General features: G+C 46.3%; 1 protein-coding gene across 1 annotated transcript in view; it reads right to left on the reverse strand.

The window, feature by feature from the left end:
* Positions 1–573, reverse strand: part of VEGFC (vascular endothelial growth factor C) — a 401,882-nt gene extending 401,309 nt beyond the window's left edge. The window contains exon 1 of the mRNA XM_069631447.1: positions 194–573. Within this exon, the coding sequence (XP_069487548.1) occupies positions 194–307 (114 nt within the window). The 5' untranslated portion in view covers positions 308–573. The remainder of the gene's footprint in view (positions 1–193) is intronic.
* Between the last annotated feature and the right edge of the window lie 22,164 nt (positions 574–22,737).

Genomic DNA, 22,737 nt, shown 5'->3' on the forward strand with positions numbered 1-22,737 from the left:
GTGTCCCCCTGCAAGAGCCCAGGGCAGCACCCTGAACATGCTGGCGCACAGCCCCTTCCCAAGCTGCATGCTGCCAGGAGCTCCCCTGGGCATGTGCTGTCACGCGCTGCTAGGGCTGGCTGGCCTCCCCAAAGCCAGCCAGCCGTACCCCCGTGCTGGCACTCCGCACAATCGTATGCTCACTGGTACTCACCCGCGACTCCACCAGGTCCGGGTCCTCGTAATACCCCTGTCCCGATTCGTAAGCCGCAACCGCCGACACAAACACGGAGTAGAGGAATACGAGGGAGCCCCCAAACAAGTGCATGTTGGCCGCGGCGGGGGGTCTGCTGATCCTGAGGCGCACCCCCCTATCCAGTCCCCAAAATCCTGCGGCAGCCGATGCTGCGAGGGGGAGAGGCGCCCTCAAACTCCACTGTTAGCGGGGTCCCGGGGTCCCAGGCGAAGGCAGGTCCGCGATCTCTGAGGCTCAGCCCCTCCACTAGTCCGGACTGAGATCCCGAATCTCTGCCACTCACTCACTCCTCGCAGTGCCGGGATGACGAGGAGGTGCTGCCGTGCGCTGCTGCCAGTGTCAGAGCAGGGCTCGCTGCTTCACAGCGGCTCCAGCAGCGGGCGTGCGAGCAGGAGGGCTGGGGCAGGGGGAGGGGAGTGGAGGCCCTCCCCCTGTAGCCCGCCTCATCACCCCCCAGAGCTGCCTCCACCCTGCGCACGGCTCACTTCAGAGGGACGCCGCTGTGGAGAGACAGTGGAGTCTCGAACGACCGGACGCGCGCCTTATCCCAAAAGCCCAGGGCCAGGGGAGTGCGGGGTCTGTGGAACCAGGGCACCGGCCTACGTTGGTGGCAGACATGGAACGAGGCCGGAAGGTGGTCCGGGCTCAGTATTCTCGGTAGAGATGCCCATTTTAGGAATACCCCAGGGTTTTTTCTAAAACGTTGCATTTTTTGAGATATAGGTCAGTTTTGTGGTGTCTCTCGTCCCATAAAGTTAGTGTTAGATTTGATATGACCTCAACATATTTGTGCCCGCGAGCTGTTCATCTGCATTGGTTTGAAGCAAACCAAAGGGGTGGACTAGAACGTTTTAGGCAACCACGACTCATTCACTGGCCAATGAGAATGCCAGAAGCTGGCGGTACACCCTGACCCAGGAACTCCCGATCAGCATAGCTATTCGCTGCAGACCTCGCTTGCACGCTTGCATGTACATTATCAACGCTGTTTGCAATTTGTTCTAAACAGGAAACCATTGACAGACCTTTTCTTTAAGAGACGCCTGTATTGGGGTACTTTTCTTTTTAGACATGTAAGCACATCGCTTTTTGAGAGAAAATGTAAACGCCAGAACTCACGAATTCATCCTAGTACTCAACATTTCTCTTGCGCGGCCGAAAGAACATTTCCGGAAAGTGGGCAAGAAAGATGGCGTTTTTATTTGTGTAACATGCTAGCTGCTTCCCTCAGAGCCACACCCAGTGCCCAGTTGTGGACATCAGTGCTGTGACACACGTGAGTCCGGCAGGAGAGTCCAGTCTCTCCCCATTCCTCTGTTGATTTTCCATGCTGCTGCATCTTGAAGTGGAGTCTGAGCGCTGTGCCTTTAAACCCCTGCCAAAATAAACTGAAGGGGGTGTGTAGCGCAGCACGTGAGTACGGCAGGAGAATCCAGTCTCTCCCCAGTCCTCCATTGATTTTCCGTGCTGCTGCATTCTGAAGTGGAGTCTGAGCGCTGTGCCTTTAAGCCCCTGGCACTGCCTACATAAACTGAAGGGTGCCCGTATCACCGGCGCGTGAGTCTGGCAGGACAGTCCAGTCTCTCCCCAGTCACTCCCTAGTCACTCCCCAGTCATTCCTGAGTTACACCGGCGTCTCTTAATACTTGGGAAAGACCCTGCTCTTGCGTTCTGAGCCATCCTGTCAGCTCCACCTGTGGGATACATTTACCCACTCAGCAGTACTTTCCCACATCAACATGCTGCACTTCAGCAGTTAACAGCAGATTGGCTGTGCTGGCTCCTTTAAGCACCATTGCCCAGCATCAAAACTGAATTTGCAGCTATAAAATGATGGCTGCGCTGTCTTGCCAAGCACCTATTGGCAGGATGGAACAAGGGGGCACACTGAGAAAGCCTGCCATTGCATTTCTTATATGCACCAAGAAGAAAATCGATAAGCAGTACTGCTTTGCTGCTTGATCCACATTCCCCCTTGAAAAAGGAAATATTTGGCCTTTATAATGATGGCGCCCTGCTGCTCTTCCTTATCTGTTCAACCTCACACAGTTCGGATCCCAGGAGATCTAGCTGTGCCCATCCACATTCAGATTGTGCCAGCAAAAGAAAGCACTGTCACAGAATGGCAGGCTGTGTCAGGCATCGTCTGGGAAGTCATCAGAAAATTTACTTTCAGCCATACGGAAAAAAGAGCTTGCCCTTTGGCTACAAAGTGTCAAAAATAAACCCCGCAAAAAGAAACCCTAGCTCTCTGTGCATATGTCAATTTCAAGGGACCTTTGCCTTGTACAGAATGTTGTGTGAGAGAAACTGGCTAGAGCTACAAACAATGTTTGAAATCCAGATGGGAGAGAAAACCGAATTTGAAACGGAAATCCCAGCAGCATTCACCATGTGTTGAAATGCACTTTTTACAAATAAGGAAAATTGCCTGTTTTAAAAGTGTAATGTTGAAAGAAGGCCCTGTCTTGGCCTAGCAAGGTAAAGGGGCTTTTGCTGGGAAACATATATGGGATGTGTTAGTTCAACAGGTTCGCTACTGATTCAAAACAAAATAAAATAAAATAAAGAAATAAAGGCATTGGCTATACTGGAAAATTAGCCAAACAGGGTTCTACTATGGCTCAAGGGACAGTTGGGGGTTGGGGGCTTACCCCAACAGGAGCCACAAGCAAGTTCGTGGACACATACATGTTAATTGCTGCCTTGAAAACTTTGAATGGACCAATTGAAAGAAATATCACACACTCGTCAGACATTTGTCTGTGCCCCAGGCTAGGACAATAGAAGTCCTGGGACACTAACCTGTCAAGTGTAAGGGACAATACAACCTTCAATTAAGATGAGAAACCCCTACCTTGCCTTGCAGGAAATGACAATTGGCAGCAGTTGAAGTTAAAGAAAACAAATGACCCAACAAAAGAGACTACCATTTGTTCACAAAGACTATTTTATAAAGAAACTTTAGACTTTTTTATCTCTGCAGCAAGAATTAGTAAAAATGTAAAAAGTTCGCAGTTTCAAATCTCATGTTATGGGCTTTCTTTTAAAACTTGGTAGAACTCATTGTCGCATGGGGAGCAGAAGTTATAAAATATGACCAATTACAAGGAAAGTATTAATGTTGCTGTTGTACATACATCCCTGGGCTTAATTCACATCTGTGTACAAAAGTATGGAAGTTTAGGCCAAATCTTTAATGTGTAAAATGACCAAAATATATTTAAAGGGTGAAACAAGGTCGCACAGACTGGAGGATTGGACTGATCTGTGCTGCACATAACATGTAACCTGTGTATATAATTTGCCAAGAGATTGCAATGGTGTAAATGTATGTTTTTGGCAAAATCAGATTTTCAGTAAAGTAAATTTGGGAGTCTTTGGACATTGTAAAACTGACCTCATAAACCTGACATAATTCCCTTGGAAATCCAACCAGTTGAGAGCAAGGTGGAGACTAGCACCTCTGCCCAATCCAAGTAGTTTAGGGGCATACATAGTTAACCCTGCCCAGCCTCTACCTTGGTGATGTCATTTTGCACTATGAATAAGGGCCCCTGACAAGACTCTAGACACACACTCTTCCTGATTTTCCTGCACCTGCGTTCCTGTTCCTGTTTCATCTATCCAGATTCCAGATCCCAACTACAAGGCCAAGAAATGCTGATCCTACTCCAGGGCCCATTGCAAAACCCAAGCATAGCTGATCCCATTCCCAGCAAGGCCTACAATATAAACAAACACACTACATTTCCTATTAACAAGGGGAAACTGTGGTACCATTGGCATCCTGATCCAGATTGGCTTGCTGCCACTCACTGCATGCTGCTGCCATCCTGCTAGTCCAGAAGTGCTATCCGGTAACCAATCCCTGCCCAGCTGATCCTGTCCCATCTGATTTTGTCTGGCTGTCCTTTGTTGGACCAGATCTGTGTGGTGACCAGAACACTGACTGTCCAAAAGCCAAAAACTAAAAAGTGGACTGTGAGTATCAATAGGAACCATAGCACACCATAGTATACCTTGCCTTGTCTTGTCCTTAGTTCCCCTCTCCAAGTCACCCTATTCTTATCCTGATAACTTGTAATATTGTCAGAATTATTCTTCAAACCCTGCCTTTCATTTCTAGTGCTTGTGCCCTCTCTGTAGTAATTTTGTCTTGTGAAATTCTAAGCCATTTATCATATTTTGACTGATTGGACTGGTTCCGCCAGGGCGGGTGCTGGGGAGCTAGGGTTGAACTCGCAAATAAACCCTGGAGCTTAATGTGTCTCTGTTTGGTGGTCTAGCCTGAATGCTCTAGTGTAGAGTAAAACTGTTCTTGTCCAAAACTGATTTCCTTTCCTTTTTCACCACTCCATTTTACTCAAAATGCACCTCACTCTATCTTGCATAACTCACTCAATTTACCAGCTAGGGACCGAATTTCACTTGCATATTGTACCTATGATCTATAGCTACCCCCAACACAAAAACGGCATTTACAATATTTCACCCATTTTAATAAAAAAAACGTTTTGGTAATTTCAGGCGGGCATTGCAAACGTTTACAAAGTGTTATTTGCTCCATTCTGTGTTAAACCCTGGCACTCATTGTTGAAATGTATGCTCTTGTTAAACCATTGCTTGTGATTGTTAGTACCTTTACATTGATGCTATAGTCAGGAATAATATTTGTTTCAAGGTGTTTGCACACATTCATTATTATATTTGTCCATTTCCGAGTGTCATTTTTAGCATTGCCAGGCTTTGAAATCCATTTTTCTCTCTTGTTTAGGGAGGGAAGGTCCGAATTCAATTCTGCTTTCCATTTGTCATTCCTGATTACCTGCTACTTCTGTTTTTCCATTCAGCATTGATTATTTGTGAGTTGAGGGAACATTGCAGGGGCATATTCTTGAGGGCTATCTTTCCTAAAATCAAAAAGTGCTCCTATTACCTGGTGTTTTGTAGATGCGTCAATAGTAGGTTAAACTAAGTGCATTGCTTACATTCCTATTGTTCTTATCACCACATTGGTGATTGCTGCCCCATATTAAAAATGTTATGATTTCTTTTGAATTTTAAAATAAATAAATCAACATTACATTTTATAAACCAGCCTGGTTCATGGTCGATTGTGACCTGGGGTATTTGAAAAGGGAGTGTAATATGAGTGGTGTGCCATCTCAATATTGAATATAACATAAAACAAATGCATTTCAATTGCGTTCTGCATACTAGGCCGAGACTAAGGTGTGCGTTGCCTGATTGAAATCCTTAACACATTTGGGGGCTCGTCCAGGATTGAGTTTGGTTGCCATCCGTGACAGTCTAACAAAGCAGACTGTGGGATGTTCTGACCCACTAGGCTCTGCCCTACAACATCACTGTGTGCTGCTTTCATCAGAAACAACAGAATGGCTGCCAAAAAGCCTGATGTGCGCTAATAATCTCTGAGAAGTGCGCAAGGGAAACCAGAAAAATAGGCTGCCAATCCATTTTGCCTATGTCACTGGTAAAACAGGAGACCACACTGCCAAAACCTGTCATTGGGCTGCCCATAGAGTGAAATGGAATTACCTGAAAAGGCAGTGCTTTATTGCCAGGAAAACCCAGAAGTGCTCTAAAATCGTTTTTTCTTGGCTGTTAAATTTGCAAAATAATGATTCTCAAACAGCAGAGAAGATCCTTGTGGAGTGTTCACCATCATCCTATTTAAGGAATCCCCATAAGCACAATGTCAGGAGAAGCACGTTTCGTCACAAAAATATCCCCATTCAAAAAGGTGCTTGCCTGGAAAATCCTGTCAGATATGGGTGCAGTACTGCCGCTCGCCTGTGTCAAAGATGTCAGTTACTTACCCTGTAGTTTAAACTTGTACATTAAGATCAAATTGTGGAAAAGAAGAGACTTGCCATCAAAAGCAATATAGGTTGCTACAATTCAATTTCTATGTTTTGAAAAGACTGGAATTAACAGATGTGTGTATATTTGTTGAAAATGTAAGGTTTATTTTAGCAAAAGACAATTTTGAACAAAGTGTTTTACAGTGAACTGAGGCCAGCGACACTGGACTTCAAAGGTACATTCCACAGTTTGCTCCAACAAAGGGTGCCTTCCTTTTGCTCTCTGCCCAGGAAATTTCAGTTGGATGCTAATTAAAAAAGGAGGTGATTTTGCTCTGCTTCTCTGGGAGAGACAATAGGCTTCCTGGACTGAAGGGAATGCAAATTCAGGTGTCGACAGAAACCAACTGCCAGCAGGAAGGGAGCCCTGGACTGCTCTGGGCCCAGCAAACCATGGAGGCGGGACCAGAAAGATTTGTGTATCTGGAACAGTAGAAAATATCTTTTTGGAAAAAGACTCATAGAGAACTGTGCAAAACTTGTAAAAATCTGTAATTTATAGGTTGTTAATATGAAAATGTTGCTCACAGTTTGAGACTACTCTGAACTCTGTGCGATGTTCAGAGACAGGACTACCGAAATGTTGATGTTGTAGCAATTGAGATAATGCTAGAAATATGAAACTTCACAGGATTATGCGCAGACATAATGCGCATGTATGGAGAAAAATTTTGACAGATCTGACACTGGGTAACCAACCAAAAGCGTGAAAAACGGTCAATTTTGAACCAAAGCTCTCATTGAGTTGGGACTCGGACGGATACGTGCTCTACTAAAGCTGTGATGTGAATATGTATTATTAACAAGTTGGTGATCATTGTGTAAATATTAATAGTGTGATATATATATATATATAGTTCAAATTCATACTTATAGACATAAAAATATAATGAAGGATTCCAACTGTGCATCACATGCTAGGCATTGACTTAGGTGGAGTGCCAGGTTGAAATCACTTACAAGATAAACCGGCAGGGTAGTAATACTTTGGTGGTGTGAATACCGGGTTACACTGTACAAGCACCTACCAAAACAAATACTCTAAGTACCAGGCATGTGTCTATTAAAGTAAAATTAAATCAACCCCGAAATAATAAATACAGAAAGAACATTTCCAAAATGGCTGTTCCAGTAGAGATCAGTATGGCTAGGTAGAACATTCTGCACAAGCTATTTGTCAGAGGTGAGTGGCCAGAACAGGATGAAAAAGTCTGGCTACAAGAAATAATCCAACAGGTCACTGCCATAGACCTGGATACATAGCAGGACAGGGGCCTATTACACCAAGCTCTGAGCAAATTATATATGACCACAAAAATTACAGAGGAGCAAAGCAAAATTGCCAAAATCACGGCCTACCTGTATCTCCACACAGGAATGATGCAGGAAAGACCGGATGAAAATAACATGTTAGCGCAGAATCAATCTGAACTGTTAAATGTAATCCATATTGATTTATGTTTAGTGGCAAACATTACAAAAGAGCCAAGAGTTGGAGGTAGAATCTGCAAAGTACAAAAAATTTAAAAAAGTATTTGGCTCTCTAACAGCACATTAATGCAAATCAAGAGACCCAATTAGAGGTATTGAAAGAGGAGTGTAAGGAAAAGGTTGACCATCTGGAAGAGAGTTAACAAAAGTTACGTCAACAAATACATTTTAACAGAGCCTGCACAGAGCAGATGGCTAGCCTACAAGACCAGATAGACAAATTGAAAGAGGAAAATTATACATTTATCATGATAGACCTCCCCTCTCAAACAGAATTTTATGAGGAGCTCCAGAAATCCAATGCCATCAAAAAACAAAGGTACAACCTGGTTGAACAGAGGGGCACCCTAAATCAAGAGAAAGACGCCCTAGGCCAGGAAATAAGCAAGTTAAAAACTCAGTTAGAGGGAAGAGAGTTAACCCCCCAGGAGCTAAAGGAACTGAAAACAGAGTATGGGAAGCTACTGGAGCACGCCAAATGGGTAGAAGGTACTCTGGAAGAGAACACCCAGACCAAAGATGCTAAAACTTAGGAGGTGAGTCTCCTGCAGCAGAAATTGTCCCAGTATTCCCAGACCATACAGGAAGTGCAGAGAGAAAATGAGGCTCGCTGTGAAAAGAATGATGGGTTCAACAAACAAGTGACAGCGCAAGAGAGGGTGATAGAGGCCAGTAAAGCCTTGATAGTTGAAAAAAAGCTCAGATCTTTGTTTCTCATCTAGAAGCAGGGGCTGAAATGGAGAAAATAGCAGGGTTGGAGCAAGAGGGTGCTAGATTTAATCGTAACTGGAGAGACCCCGAACAGGTAGAGAGGGACAGGGTAACCCCGGATGCTAAGGGACTCCATCCCATTTAACACTGTGAACACTGTCAGCTTTTTGTCTACCGGTTCACATGAGCCAGAAACTATGAGGCCGGCAGAATTCAATAGACCCAGCATGATGGAACTGACAGGTCAGCACCCCAAAGAAAGTGATGGAAGGGCGTCCCTGTATAGATACCCCAACATTCAGGCTGATATTTCTGACAGGGAAATATCCTATGAGGGGAGGGTCAGGGAATTAGATCCACCGAAATATTATTTTCCAAGGGACCAGTTGGCCCAATTTAATGAAAAACCCAATGAGATGAGGCACAAAAAAGAGTACCCTGAAAACCTCTACCCAAGTAGGACAGTGGGGGGAATACTCTGCCACCCTGGAAGTAAGGAGGAGTTAGAAGACTGCTCTCCGGTGGCCCACAGGAGTGGAGAAACTAGGCCCCACCATTCTGCGAGCCACTCTCAAGCTCACAGAATCCGGGAGGGCCTAGATGATCAGGAGGGGACCTCAGCTAGTAGCGCCTCTGAGACTGAGAACGAGTGGACTCGGGTGACTAAGCCAAAGAAGGCAAACAAACTCAAGCGAGTTATGACCCAAGACCCCATTAGGCAGATTAAGGCCCTTACGAGTGTCATAACCCCCTACGATAGAAATGCGAAATATTCTGTTTGGGAACACCTGGAGCTCTATGAGCAGATGATGGACACTTTTCATATGAAAGACAACCAAAACTATATAGAATATGTAAAATGGGCATTCTCCCCTGAATACTCCAGTTTCTTTGGTGGACTGGAGGACCAGAACCATTCAAGATGGTCCACCTACAGGGCGGCCATCTTGAAACACTTTTGCACCCACAGGAACCCCCAGGAGGCTCGCAAAGTGGCCTACAATCTGCAGTGCGGGGAAGATCAGGCCTCATGAGAGTTTGTACAGGAGCTCAAATGCGCCTTTGCCCAGACAACTAGGAGGGTGCGCACAGATAGCAGGGAGTTTGTGACCACCTTCTTTCATGCACCCCCCAAGTATATTATGACCCAGCTGGTGAGGTCTTACCATGAGAAAAGAGAGCTGGACTGGGTCATAGAGCAGGCGACCCACATTTATGAAGTCCAAAAAACTGCAGAAAATGAACATCTGAATAAAAACCACAAACCAGCCAACACCCCTGCTGCTGCTAAGGTGGCGGAGGTGATGGTTTCCCCCATTGTAGTCTTAGAGATGGGAGAGCCTAAAAATAGACCTGCACAAAGTCAGCAGAATCCAAGACCCAGAAGGCCTTGAGGCCAGTCACAAACAGGAGGCAGTCAGGGAGGCAATCCCACTAATAGGACCCCTAACTCCCCTAATTATATCAACCCCCGATACAAGGGCAACAGACCACTCCTGGGGTATGTATGGAGTCCCCTGGCCCAAGGAGGGAGATCCAACCAGGTAAGTGATGGCGCGGGAAACTTCCCTCCTAACTTCCCTCAGCAGGGCAGGAATTCCCTAAATGCTGTGTTAAGCTTCTTTCCCAATACCCTCAAAACCCCAACCAGCAGGACAATCTTCCTTTCATTCCCCGTTTTCAGGAACCCAGACAATCCAATCCGGGAGAGGGGAGGCCAAGGGTGGAGGGTTAGCAAAATTTGCTATATCCAGGGTACTATGAGAGAAGGGATAGTTACCCTTCCTGTGATCCACCTAGGGCTGAACAGAGACCCCTGTACCAGCTGGAACGGGTGTCCCAACTGGAGCGCCAGGTCCAGAACCTAACCCAGGATCTGGGTCACATGTTGAGGGCTCAACAAAGCCCTCAGACAAACATGTCAGCTCAGAACCCCACAAACCAAGGCTCTTGCACCCCAGAACAATGTTATGTTATGTTATTGAATTTTATAAAGCGCACGCCCACCCGTAGGTATCATGGTGCTAGGAGAGAGGTGGAGCGTAAAAGCCGGCTGAAGGACAGGAGCATAATTTAAAACAATAACATTTTGAGGTTGCGCCGGAAAGTGAGATGTTTGATACTCTCGTGCAGGGATAGAGGCAGATTATTCCATTCCTTAGCCGCTGCTACCGAGAACGCACGGCCACTTTTGTGAACCGATCTAAAGCGAGGTTCCGACAATCGACAAAACTCTTGAGAGCGAAGGGCACAAGTGGGTTGATAGCGAGTGAATTTGGCCTGCAAGTATTCAGCTCTGCGTCATAGAATGGCGGGGCAAGAACCCTGAAAACTCACTGGTTCCATAGGAGGAGGCACGGGAGAAAGAGGGCGTAAAACCCTAGAGGAAGCTTCCTTCCTTACTTGTGAAAAGCCCCTGGACACCCTGGAACTGGAACCAACATCTCCTGCCCCCGAAAACCTGCCACCCAAGGAAAGAGGGGTGGTAGGAGAAACAAAGACCTCAAAAAGACCCATTTTGTGGAGGAGGTTAGTGTCCTCCAATTTGAAGGGGAAGAAGCCTTAGAGGATTCAGGGAAAACGATCTTCTCCTTCAGGGACAGGGACTCCCCCCAAAGAATAATGTGTCCCAAGAGATATAGATGAAGACTGGGTGGGAGTGGGGACTGATTCTGAATCGCCCATCCTACTACCCCAGAATGAGCATCAAGAAGACATAATCTTAAAAGAGGATTCCCAAACTTCCCAAAGCAATTCTGGTGACTGTCTCCAAAAAGGGGTGGGCAGCCCAGAATCAGAAAAGAAGGAGCCTGAGGCTCCTCGAAACTCTGAGTGCAACATTTTTCTTTCAGTTTCCCAAACTCCTACACAGAATTATGCCCAAACTACCCCTGTGACAGAGTCCAAAATAAGGAAATTGAACACCCAACTTGCCCAAAATGCACATTATCTTTGCCCCCTGGAGGAGAAGGAGGGTAGATTTTATGCCCCGGTCCAGGTGCAGGGGCAATGTATATTTTCAGCACTGGTGGACACTGGATCCCAAGCCACTCTTCTGTCAAAAAGGTCCTTTGATCAGATAAATTCAGGAAAGGGGGAAAGATATCATATCCCTCTCACCCCTCTTCCTGGACAACTCCAGAACTTCGATGGGAATGAAATTCCTGTCGAGGGGACTGCAGATTTGGAAATAAAAATTGGGTGACATAATGTGAAACACCCCGTCATAGTCGTGACTCCAGAGGGCACACCCTGTCTACTAGGGAATGACATCCTGCGAAGGTTGTCCCCCTTAATAGACTGTGTGAACAAGGTCCTCTGAAACCAGACGAGCAGGCCAATGAAATTGAAACATAGTGTCAACCATGTTAGCTTAAATGGCACATGCCACATGGTTGAACAAAAATCTGATCATATTGAGTTTCATTTCCAGAATAACCAAATACCGGACGTGACAGTAATTGCTATAGGACAACAAACTGGTGATGGGAACTCCTCTCCATTCCTGAAAATCAACCTTCCTTCCAGTCTCAAGTCACATTCCACACTGGAAGGAAATACTTTGACATTTTATACCAATTCACAATCTGAAAATCCCAATTCCATAGCCAAAAGTGATGAGATACCAGCTCAAAGTTTAGCTGACATTCAGAAAATTAGACAACAGGTATTCATCCCTATTCAGTCAAAAGAGGGGAAGGAATCTGTTCTTGCCCGAGTGTGCGTGAACAACGGTAAGAGCTTCATCAGCGAAATCATGATCCGACAGCTCCCAAAAGATCAAGACATTCCCGCATTTAAATTGATCAATAAGTGGGAAATGGACCTGGAAACTCCCAATTCCAAACATCTCCTGCCTAGCAGGTGTATTCTCAAAATCTCTATCAGAAACAGAAGCAAAGTACATAATTGTTGGGTCGTGTGCAATGTCCCTGCTGCATTCTATTTAGGCAGTGACATTCTCAATTGGTTTACCATTAATTTGCACCTGATCCATTGCAAAGCCCGGTCCCAACTGGGGGGTAATCCCATGGACTTTGATGATTCAGAAAAAGCATTTTGGTCAGCCCAACTGCTGCCGTATGCAGTTGAAGTTCAGATTAGAGATGAGGTCACCATCCCAGGACAGACACGAATATTCCCACTCGAATTAAAAATTAAAAGAGGACAGAAACTGCAAAATCCTGACACACATGTACACCTCAAGGCCCATATCCATCAGCAGGGGTTGGGGTTAAACCCAACACCATTAGTCAATATAGAACGCAACACCATTCCAATATTGAGGGATAACAGTGACCTTAGGAGTATCACTCTGGGCGCAGGCACCATTATTGGAATGGCGGTTGATGACCAACATTTTTTCATGGATCTAGGTAATGAACTGATAGGACCAATCCCCAATGACTGTTTTGACAGTGATAGTGAAAATGACTTACCAGCAGACAGGATCTTCACCCAGCAAGGGGGGAATTTCCTGATGTACTCTTCCTGCCCTTACGGGGAGGAAGAGGTGACGTGTGACATCAGGCAGGATGAGGTAATCTTCCAGGTCCCAGATGACAGCCTAGCCTACCTGAAACCCTCGGTCCAGATCAACACTCTAACCAGGGACCTATCCACCGGCTGGAGGGGGTCGCTGAGATAGCAAAACTGGAAGTCGTTCTAGGCTTCAGGCAAATGGTTGAAGAGCGAGTCAACCTAGCTGGTGCCTCTGAGACTCCGGAGCAAAATCAAAAGGTGAAACAAGTTTTCTTAGATTTTCAAGATCTCTTTGCAGTGGACTCGTATGACTGTGGTGGCACCGAAATCCATACAACAACAATTCCCATGGACCCTTGAATGACTCCAGTGTTTGTGAAGCAATATTGCTTGCATCTCGCATCCATGGAGTCCCTCACAGTAAAAAGCAAAATCCTTGAGTCCCGTGGGATAATTCGTCCAGTCCACAGCACCTTTAATAATCTGTTCCTGGGGATTTTAAAGCTGAACGGCAAGTGGAGACCCTGTGCGGACCTTAAGGAGCTGAATAAACGGTCCCTATGTCCCGATGGCCTCTCCCCTACATTTACCAGGGGCTGGCCCAGATCCAGTGGTCAAAGGTATACACTGCCATTGACCTGACCAATGGGTACTAGACCATGCCTGTCAGTAGGGAGGACAAAATGCAAGCTGGCATTTACCTTCGGAGGGGCAGCAATACTCCTGGACCCGGACTCCCTTCAGATACATCAACTCCAGCAACAAATTCAACATCTTCCTACATAAGGCCATGCCCGACTTGGGTGAAAAGGGTAACCTGGCCTATGTGGATGATTTCTTGATAAAAAGCTCAACTGTGGAGGAACACATAGTGGAAATCTGTCATCTTCTGACACAGTTGATGGTTGCTGGAGTAAAACTCTCCTTTCAAAAGGCACAGTGGTGCAGGACCTGTGTCAACTTCTTGGGACATGAGATAACTCCTGAGGGTCACTGTCCGCAGGAGAAGAAAGTGGAAGCATTCCTAAAACTGAAAGACCCCACAACTCTGTGTGAGCTAAGAAGCCTCCTTGGACTTACTAATTACAGTAGAAAGTTCACTGGGGATTACGCAGAGATCACAAGACCCCTGATCCATCAGTTGAAGGGGGAGGGGTCAAGAGAACAAGCTGAGGCAGTAAAGCAACTCAAAAGAAGCCCCTCACAGGTGCCTTGTCTAGCTTACCCTGTCAAAAACAAGGAGTTCTTCTTGGAGACAAGGTTCTCCAATACATGCTTGCCAGCAGTATTATATGAAAAGCATGACAAGATCAATAAAGTCAACTCCTATGCAAGGAAGTCTTTATCCTCTGTGGAGGAAAAATTCAACGATTGTGAGAAGGCACTCGTGGCAACGGTGTAGGAGTTGAAAAATTACCGCCCGTTCATCCACGGGGAACACATCATAGTGGAGACTCCACACCAGCCGTTGCAATATCTCCAAAGTGACAGAATCCAGGCCGGAAATGTGAGTAATTCCAGAATTACTTCCCGGATTCTGTCAATGCAAGGCTTTCCTGTGGAGGTCATATATGGCCAAAACAAGAAGAGTCCCCTCGCGCAAGGTCTGGCTGACTTGAATGATTGTGCCAGAGAAAACTGTCTCAAGGACGAAAGTCTTAAAATCCAGGACAACACGGAGGCATACCTGAATTCCCCACACAGCGTCTATGAAGAAGACAAGTGCGAGGGAATGCCCACCATTTATGTGGACGCGTGCTCCAACCATGTTGACATCAACGGGGAAAAGGAACTGGGGCCGGCGGTGGGAATGCTTGGGTGAATGTTGCCCGCAACCCTCTGCTGGGTACAAAATCGGTCCCCGTAGTAGTCAGGTGGCAGAGTTGATGGCAGTTCATCAAGCTATCCTCACTGCTGTCCAACACCAACTCTACAAACTAGTCATAATTACGCTTCAGATTATGTCCGGAACGGGTTCGTGGAGCACCTGGTTAATTGGAAAACCAGAGGCATGCTATGTGCTAATAATATACCGCTCAAACATACATGGCAAGCTCATCCAAAATATTGATGATCTGGTCACCTCTAGTGGGATGGCCATCTATTGGAAGAAGATCAAGGGTCATTCCAGAATAGAGGGGCCAGACAAAACTGGAAACGACCTAGCTGATCAGCTGGCCAAAACCAGAACCATCCAGGGGTAGCTCCTCGAGATTGCGTCCCTTGTGGGGGAAATCCAGGTTGCTGCAATCACTAGGTCCCAGACAAATGCTCACAATGAACTCTTAACTGCCCAATGGAGTAAGGAGACCCCAGATGCTGATTTAATCACGCCACAAAAAGGGGATCCGATTATTGGTAAGTTTTATCGACACATTGAGGACCCTGAGAACTTTCCCCTGATGGATACCGATTACATTGGGAAAGAGGACCTCAGAGTGTTGATGAAATGTCCAAACATTTTTCAAATCCAAGACGGTTTGTTGGTAAGGAGTTCCATATCTGACTGTCACCAGTGGTCTGACCCTTCCTCATTCCGAAGCATGATGCTAAGTCACACCCGTGATGCGGCCACAGCTGGTCATCAGGGTTTTCACACTACTTTCGAAATCTTGCGAGAGGTTGCATACTGGCCACACATGGGGCAGGACCTCGACCAAAACTTGAAGGGGTGTCTTGTATGTGCACAATTTCAGCCAACTTCACTCACACACCGAGCTCCCATCCAGAAGAGAGGGATGACACTCCCTTGGTCTTATTTACAAGTAGACTTCATTGGGCCTGCGATTCGCTCCTCTAGGGCAGTGGTCTTCAAACTTTTTATTCCAAGGCCCATCTGAGCAAACAATGAATTGTTCGGGACCCCCCTGCTCCGCCCCTCCGTGTTGGTGTTATTTTTTTATAGAGATAGCTGCGACATGTGCGATGTCCATACACAAGCACACTGGATTGTTTTGTATATGAGACTCTAAAGAGCATGCCTATCAAAGAAGTTTCCTCACATTGTAAATCCACTAGGCAAGTGGTCTTGAACATTTTTTGGCCTGGGCCCCCCTGAGCAAAATTTGGGCAGGCCAGGGCCCCCCAAAAATGCCAAATGGACAGTATGTATTGCACACATCACTGCACCCTACTCCCAGTATAGTCCCTGGGCCCCCCACCTGCTCTCATCACAGTGGCTGGATGCTGTTTCTTGCATAACTATTTCCCCAAAAAAAACCATAGCGACTGAGCGCAGTGAGAGAGTCCGAACCAATCAAGGGAAGAGGTTCGGGTGGTTTCCCCCCTTGAATTATTTTATAAAATAATGGGTTCAAATGTCGCATTGTACAGCATTCTTTAAAAAAATATCCAAACAGTTTGCAATTGCTGCTGGGGGGGGACCCAGGGGGCAGGCATGACATATTTTACTGGACATCTATGAAAGATGTCCAGCAAATATACCTGCCCTGTTCCCTGGGCCCAACTAGGCCTAACACAATCAACATGGTTATCTGTGTATGCAAGGTTCTGGGGTGCCAAGGGGGAAAGCATGGTATTTTTGACTGGACATCCATGATAGAAATCCAGTAAAAAAATACCACCCCTGTCCCCTGGGCTCCACAGCACCTCAGAGGAAGAGCTGATTTTGACAGGTGGGTACGGGGATTGTGCAACAAAGGCATTTAGGCATTGTTTAAATGCTTTGTTGCACAACCTTCCTTCCCCCCTCTATCCACCACTTGCCAAAATCAGCTCAACGGACCAAAACAAACTAACACACACACACACATTCATACAGCAATAACTTTATTATTCACATGAGCATCCATCACCAAACACTCACACATAACACAAGCATTCACGCATCCATACACATGTTTCAATAAAATAAATGAACATAAACAGACCTTCTGCATTGGCCTGCATGTGGATGCTGAAACGCCCTGTTCCAGGCTGATCTGTCCGTATGTGCGAGGAGGCGCAGGCACTCCCCATTGCACATACAGACATGCAGTGCCTCAGCCAGCATTTCCAATAAGCTATGCAATGCTGGCGGAGCAAAACGCCCAGCCTTGCATGGCTCAGTGAGCATGTGCGGCTGGGGAATGACCTGTCAAAGGGAAATAAGGTTTTCCTTTGACAGTTCAGCCAGCCCATGAGCACTCCCTCATCAGGAAAAATCAGCTGAGGGAGTGCTCATTGTTACACTGGGCTGGCTCCTTAGCTCCTCCATAATGGGTGAGGGGGCCACTGGGTGGGTGCCCGCTCTGCATTATGGGTGAGCCGTCAGGCTTGGACTGGCCTATAGGTCAATGCCTGTACCAAAAATACAAAATGCTAGTGTGGGCCAGTCAAAATTGGACATCTTTTTGGCCAATGTGGGCCAGTTTGATCAGTTACTTCACTATGCAGTTAGTCATTTTAACCATTATTGCTGAATAAATATTCTATAAATATCACAACATACTTACACAAAGTACCCCCTTGGGTACTATTCAAACAGTCTGTGAATGAATATCTATTTACAACTGTAGGCCACTTTTTCATTGGTGCCTGAAACAGTTTCATGCTTCAGCCCGACCATGTGAGCCGCCCCTGTCCATTTCTCCCAATCTAAAAAAAAAGAAATGGTTTTTAAAAAATGTTTTTTTTCATGCTGGGCTCTCACGGCCCCCCAGGGATGCGGCGCACTGTTTGAATATGATTGCTCTAGGGGGAACAAGTACATGTTAACCATAACATGCTTGTTTACCAAATGGGTGGAATGACTCCCAGCCCCAAATTGCAAGGCAGAAACAGCAGCTTCCCTGATGATCTATCACATCTTCTCGTGTTTTGCCCTACCCTAAAGGATTGAGTCAGACCGAGGTAGTTACTTCACCAGCGAAGAGATGACAAAGATGTGAGAGATACTTGGGGTAAAAAGGAAACTTCTCATTGCATACCGCTGGTCCTCTAGTGGTGGAGTTGAGAGGTACAATAAAACTATTGTGAGCATTTAAAAAATGTTTGTGGCAGATTCTGGGCCAAGTTGGGACATCCAATTACCGCTTGTCCTGATGGTCATCAGATCTACACCTTCTTCTACAACCAAGATGTCTCCATTTGAGCTGATGACTGGACGAAGGATGGTGCTACCTCAGCATTTGCTCTATACAACACAGGAGCAGACACTGATTAACGCCTCCACAACTCATGAGTTTGTTGAGAACCTAAGAAAACACCTTCAACATGCTTTTGTGCACGCTCTGCAGAACCTAGAAAGATCTGCAGAGAAGATGGAGACTCAGTATGATCTAAAGACCAACAAAAAGGAATACCAAGTAGGCGACAGGGACTACTTATACAATTTCCAAACGATCCAGTCCAAAGAGCACACATTTTGCCCATACCGACGAGGACCTTTTGAAATTGTAGACAAAATCTCACCTGTCGCCTACAGAATCCACATCCCCAAAGGTGTATTGACAGAAGAGAAATGGGTCCATATAAATCAACTAAAGAGTTGTCACCCTAGGCACACTTTGCAACTAATGGAGGAGCCCAGACGGAATCAAACAGAGGAGACACCGGAAACATGAGAATAAGGGAAAGAAGAACCAGGAGGGAGCTGATAGGATTTATAAATAGGATCATGTAACAGGGAGTATTCTCTTCATTATCAATTGTTATTATTAAATGCCTGTGTATCCCACTGCTTTCAACCCAATTGGTGGGGAGTTAGTGGTAAATTGTCGTAACTGGTTTGTGTTCTCTTTCCTAGATTCGTACTGGTTGCGCCTATCTAACAACCAAGGAGGACCTCCCCGGAAACCTGGAAGGGAGAAACCAAAGGAGATCCGGAAGCGTCACTCCACACCATGAAAGGAAGATCCCAGGGAAAGAAGGGGGTGTCATTCCACGTTCCAACCAGAGACAACAAGAGGAGCAGGACGCACCATTCTCTGATGGAAGAGGGACTCATACCTGCCGGATCCTGCTGTGGCCCATGGAGAAATCCCACTTGCCCGTCTCTCCCTCGATTTGAAAGTGCTCGAGAAGTCGGTGGGGATGTGTGGGATACATTGACCCACTCCGCAGTATTTCACCACATCACCAAGCTGAATTTGCACAAGAAACAGCAACCTGGCTACGCTGGCTCCTGTGCACTCCAGGACATCAAAACTGCTTTTTGGAAGCAACAAAAAGATGGCTGCACCATCCTGCCTAGCACACTTCAAGCAAAATGGAACAAATGGAACAAGGGGACACACTGAAAAGCATGCCAGTGTGTCCTGAAAGCTATACATGGAATCAAGTAAAAAGGAAAGCCTGCCATTGCTGCAAAAGCCAAAAATCCCCTTCAAAATGAAACATTTTTACCCTTTCAAAATGCTGCTTTGGCGCTAATTCCATCTGTTCATTTTGAAACCACTGTGATTAAAAAGGCCCTGCCATGCCCAGGATATTGCACTGTGCTTCACTAAACCCAGGCATAATTCCCGAGTGACAGGCCCAGTCAAACCAACTCTGAGAGAAATCAATAAGAAACTTCACTTTTACTCGCACTGGAACACGCATTTATTTCTTTCAAAATGTAGCCAGCTCAGCAGTTCAAAGAGACTTTAACTCTCTCAGCCTGGTCCGTGTCAAATGTATCTATGCTTTAGATTAAATGCCTGCCTTCAAACAAATGACTAAACAGCAAAGACAGTGTGAGCATCTGGTGGAGCTGCCCAGAATTTAAAGAAAGCAGTTTTAACACATATGGAAAAATGGGCTTTGCTGACTGAAGAAACAATTGGCCTGTTTATAAATAAACTGTTAATGAAAGCCTGCTTACTTAGCAATGTAAAGGGATTATGTTAGTGGTAATAATATACACATAGGCTTCTTTCATAGGTTTGTTTAATTCAGGACCCAAAATAAGAAATTAAAGACTTTAAAATACAAAGGCTGGATTTGCAAGCTCTCAGAAAAACCAGTCATTCCAGTTGTCAGCCATGAAACTTCCCCAAGGAAGGGAGACACCATAATTCCAGGACACGTAAGTGGAAATTGCCAGCTTGAAAAACTTTGAATGGGCCAGGACAAAGAAAGTTCACACACTCGTCAGAGATTCGTCTGTGCTCCAGGTTGGGATAATAGAAGTCCTGGGACACTAACCTGTCAAGTGTTAGGGGAAATAAAACCTTCAATTATGATGAGAAACCCCTACGTTGCCTTGCAGGAAATGACAGTTGGCAGCAGTTGAAGTTAAAGAAAAAAAAATTACCCAACAAAGGAGACTATCATTTTTTCACAAAGACTATTTTATAAAGAAACTTTAAAAACTTTTAAAACTTTTTATCTCTGCAGCAAGAATTAGTAAAAATATAAAAAGTTTGCAGTTTCAAATCTAATGTGCTTTCTTTTAAAACTTTCTAAAACTCATTGCCGCATGGGGAGCAAAAGTTAAAAAATATGACTGATTACAAGGAAAGTATTAATGTTGCAAACATAAAGGGGGTAATTCATAGAATTCGGCGCACAAGTGGTGCACGCGGCTGGCGCACAGTGTGCGCGTGCAGCAGTCTGCGCCAGCCATGTGCACCAAAACCCATTTCAGCGCCCATGGTATTCATGGATTTTAACATCCATAACCAGCCGTGGCGCAGAGTGGTGCAGCGACCCTGCAGCAGCGTCAGTTACGCCCCCAACCCCGCCCCGTGCACCATGAACAGCGCACAAATCCAGTACATGGCGCAAAGGCCAGTGGACCAGCATACAGCCCACCAACCACAAAAACACGTGTAAAACTCCAAGCACACCCCTGAGAATACACGTACCCCTCTCGCGCGAGCACAATCGCGTGTAAAACTCCCTTTGCACCCCTCGGAATACACGCACCCCTCTTGCGCTAGCGAAATCGCATGTAAAACTCCCTGCGCACCCCTCAGAATACACACATGCAGCCCACCCACCCTCCCCATGCCCCACAGGCAGCCCATCCCACCAGTGCATGCCCTACAGACAGCCCATCACCCCAGTGCATGCCCCACAGGCAGCCCAAACCACAGGGGGACTATTCCCACATGATTTCGGTAGCGTGAAAGGGGTACGTGTATTCTGACGGGTGCGCGGGGAGTTTTACGCGCGATAGGTCCAGTGCGTGCAGGGTATGTGTTTTTGTGGGGTACGCGGGGAGTTTCACATGAAAAAGGGCCTGTGCGTGTGGGGTACGTGTATTTGCGGGGTACGCAGGGAGTTTCACATGCGATAGGCCCCGTGCGAGCGGGGTACATGTATTTGTGGGATATGTGGGGAGTTTCACATGTGATAGGCCCCGTGTGAGAGGGTATGTGTATTTGTGGGGTACACAGGGATTTTCACACGCGATAGGCCCTGTGTGAGCGGGGTACGTGTATTTGTGGGGTACACAGGGTGTTTCACATGCGATAGGCCCTGTGCGAGCGGGGTACATGTATTTGTGGGGTACGTGGGGAGTTTCACACGCGAGATTCCCCGTGTGAGCGGGGTACGTGTATTTGTGGGGTACGTGGGGAGTTTCACACGCGATAGGCCCGTGCGAGTGGGATACGTGTATTTGTGGGGTAGGCAGGGAGTTTCACACGCGATAGGCCCTGTGCGAGTGGGGTACATGTATTTGTGGGGTACGCAGGAGTTTCACACGCGAAAGGCCCTGTGCGAGCGGGGTACATGTATTTGTGGGGTACACAGGGAGTTTCACGTGCGATAGGCCCTGTGTGAGTGGGGAACGTGTATTTGTGGGGTACGTGGGGAGTTTCACACACGATAGGCCCTGTGCGAGCGGGGTATGTGTATTTGTGGGGTACGTGGGGAGTTTCACACGCGATAGGCCCTGTGCGAGCGCGGTACATGTATTCTGATGGGTGCGCGGGGAGTCCTAAACATGATTTCGCTAGCGCGAGAGGGGTACATGTATTCTGATGGGTGCGTGGGGAGTTTTACACGCAATTTGGCATCTCGTGTGCCCTCCAGGGTGTGCGGTTTCCCCCCTCCCCATGCCTTGCACACAGCCCACACCACAGGGGACTACCCTACAACCCTCAACATGCCCTGCAGTCAGCCCACATGGCACCATTCACTTGTGAGCACACTTGTGAGCCCCAACTCATGTCCTCCTGCACCCCCACCAACCCAGTATTGACGGGCACCTGGTAGCAGGCCCCGACTCATGTCCCCCTGCACCCCCACCCACCCAGCATTGATGGGCACCTGCCAGAAGGCCCCGACTCATGTCCCCCTGCGCCTCCACCCACCCAGCATTGACGAGCACCTGCCACCAGGCCCCGACTCATGTCCCCCCCAACAAGTCATCCTGATACACAATCCTGGCCCTTATGTCCACCCAAATCCCACCCCATGCCACCCCACTCCAAACACCCAACCAAGTATTCCATCCACCCCACATTGAAATCCCCATTACATGATACATCCCAAATGGCAAGTATGCACATCAATACATGTCTGTCACACACACCCAATGGGTGCAAGTGAATGAGAAACCCACATCGTGACATGCATGAAATCAATGAGAGAATACCACACAAATGAAGTATGAAACCAAAATGTATTCAAAATAAAACCAAGGGAATGAAAAAAAATCACACAATAATAGAAATAATAAACAAAAGTCTGCATGTCCAAAATAAATGAAATAAAATATATGAATGCTGCATCAAAATAAATCCAAATCAAAATGTCTTCAAAGGATTCGTCCATCAAACAAAATCCAAATGAAAAAATAAATTCATTGCTCCATGGTAAAAAATCAAAAAAATGAAGTCCAATCCAGTCTTCAACTATATACAATTTCCAAATCCAGGGTCCATGAGCCCAACAATCCAAATTAAACCTTCAAAAAACCCTACCTAATAAACAACTATATACAAAAAGGTGGGGCATAGTCCATGCGCCCCAAATGAAATTAAAATATAAACAAAA

This window comes from Ambystoma mexicanum, chromosome 6q (genome assembly GCF_040938575.1).
Source record: "Ambystoma mexicanum isolate Mex_15411 chromosome 6q, UKY_AmexF1_1, whole genome shotgun sequence".
In the NCBI taxonomy this organism is placed as follows: domain Eukaryota; kingdom Metazoa; phylum Chordata; class Amphibia; order Caudata; family Ambystomatidae; genus Ambystoma; species Ambystoma mexicanum.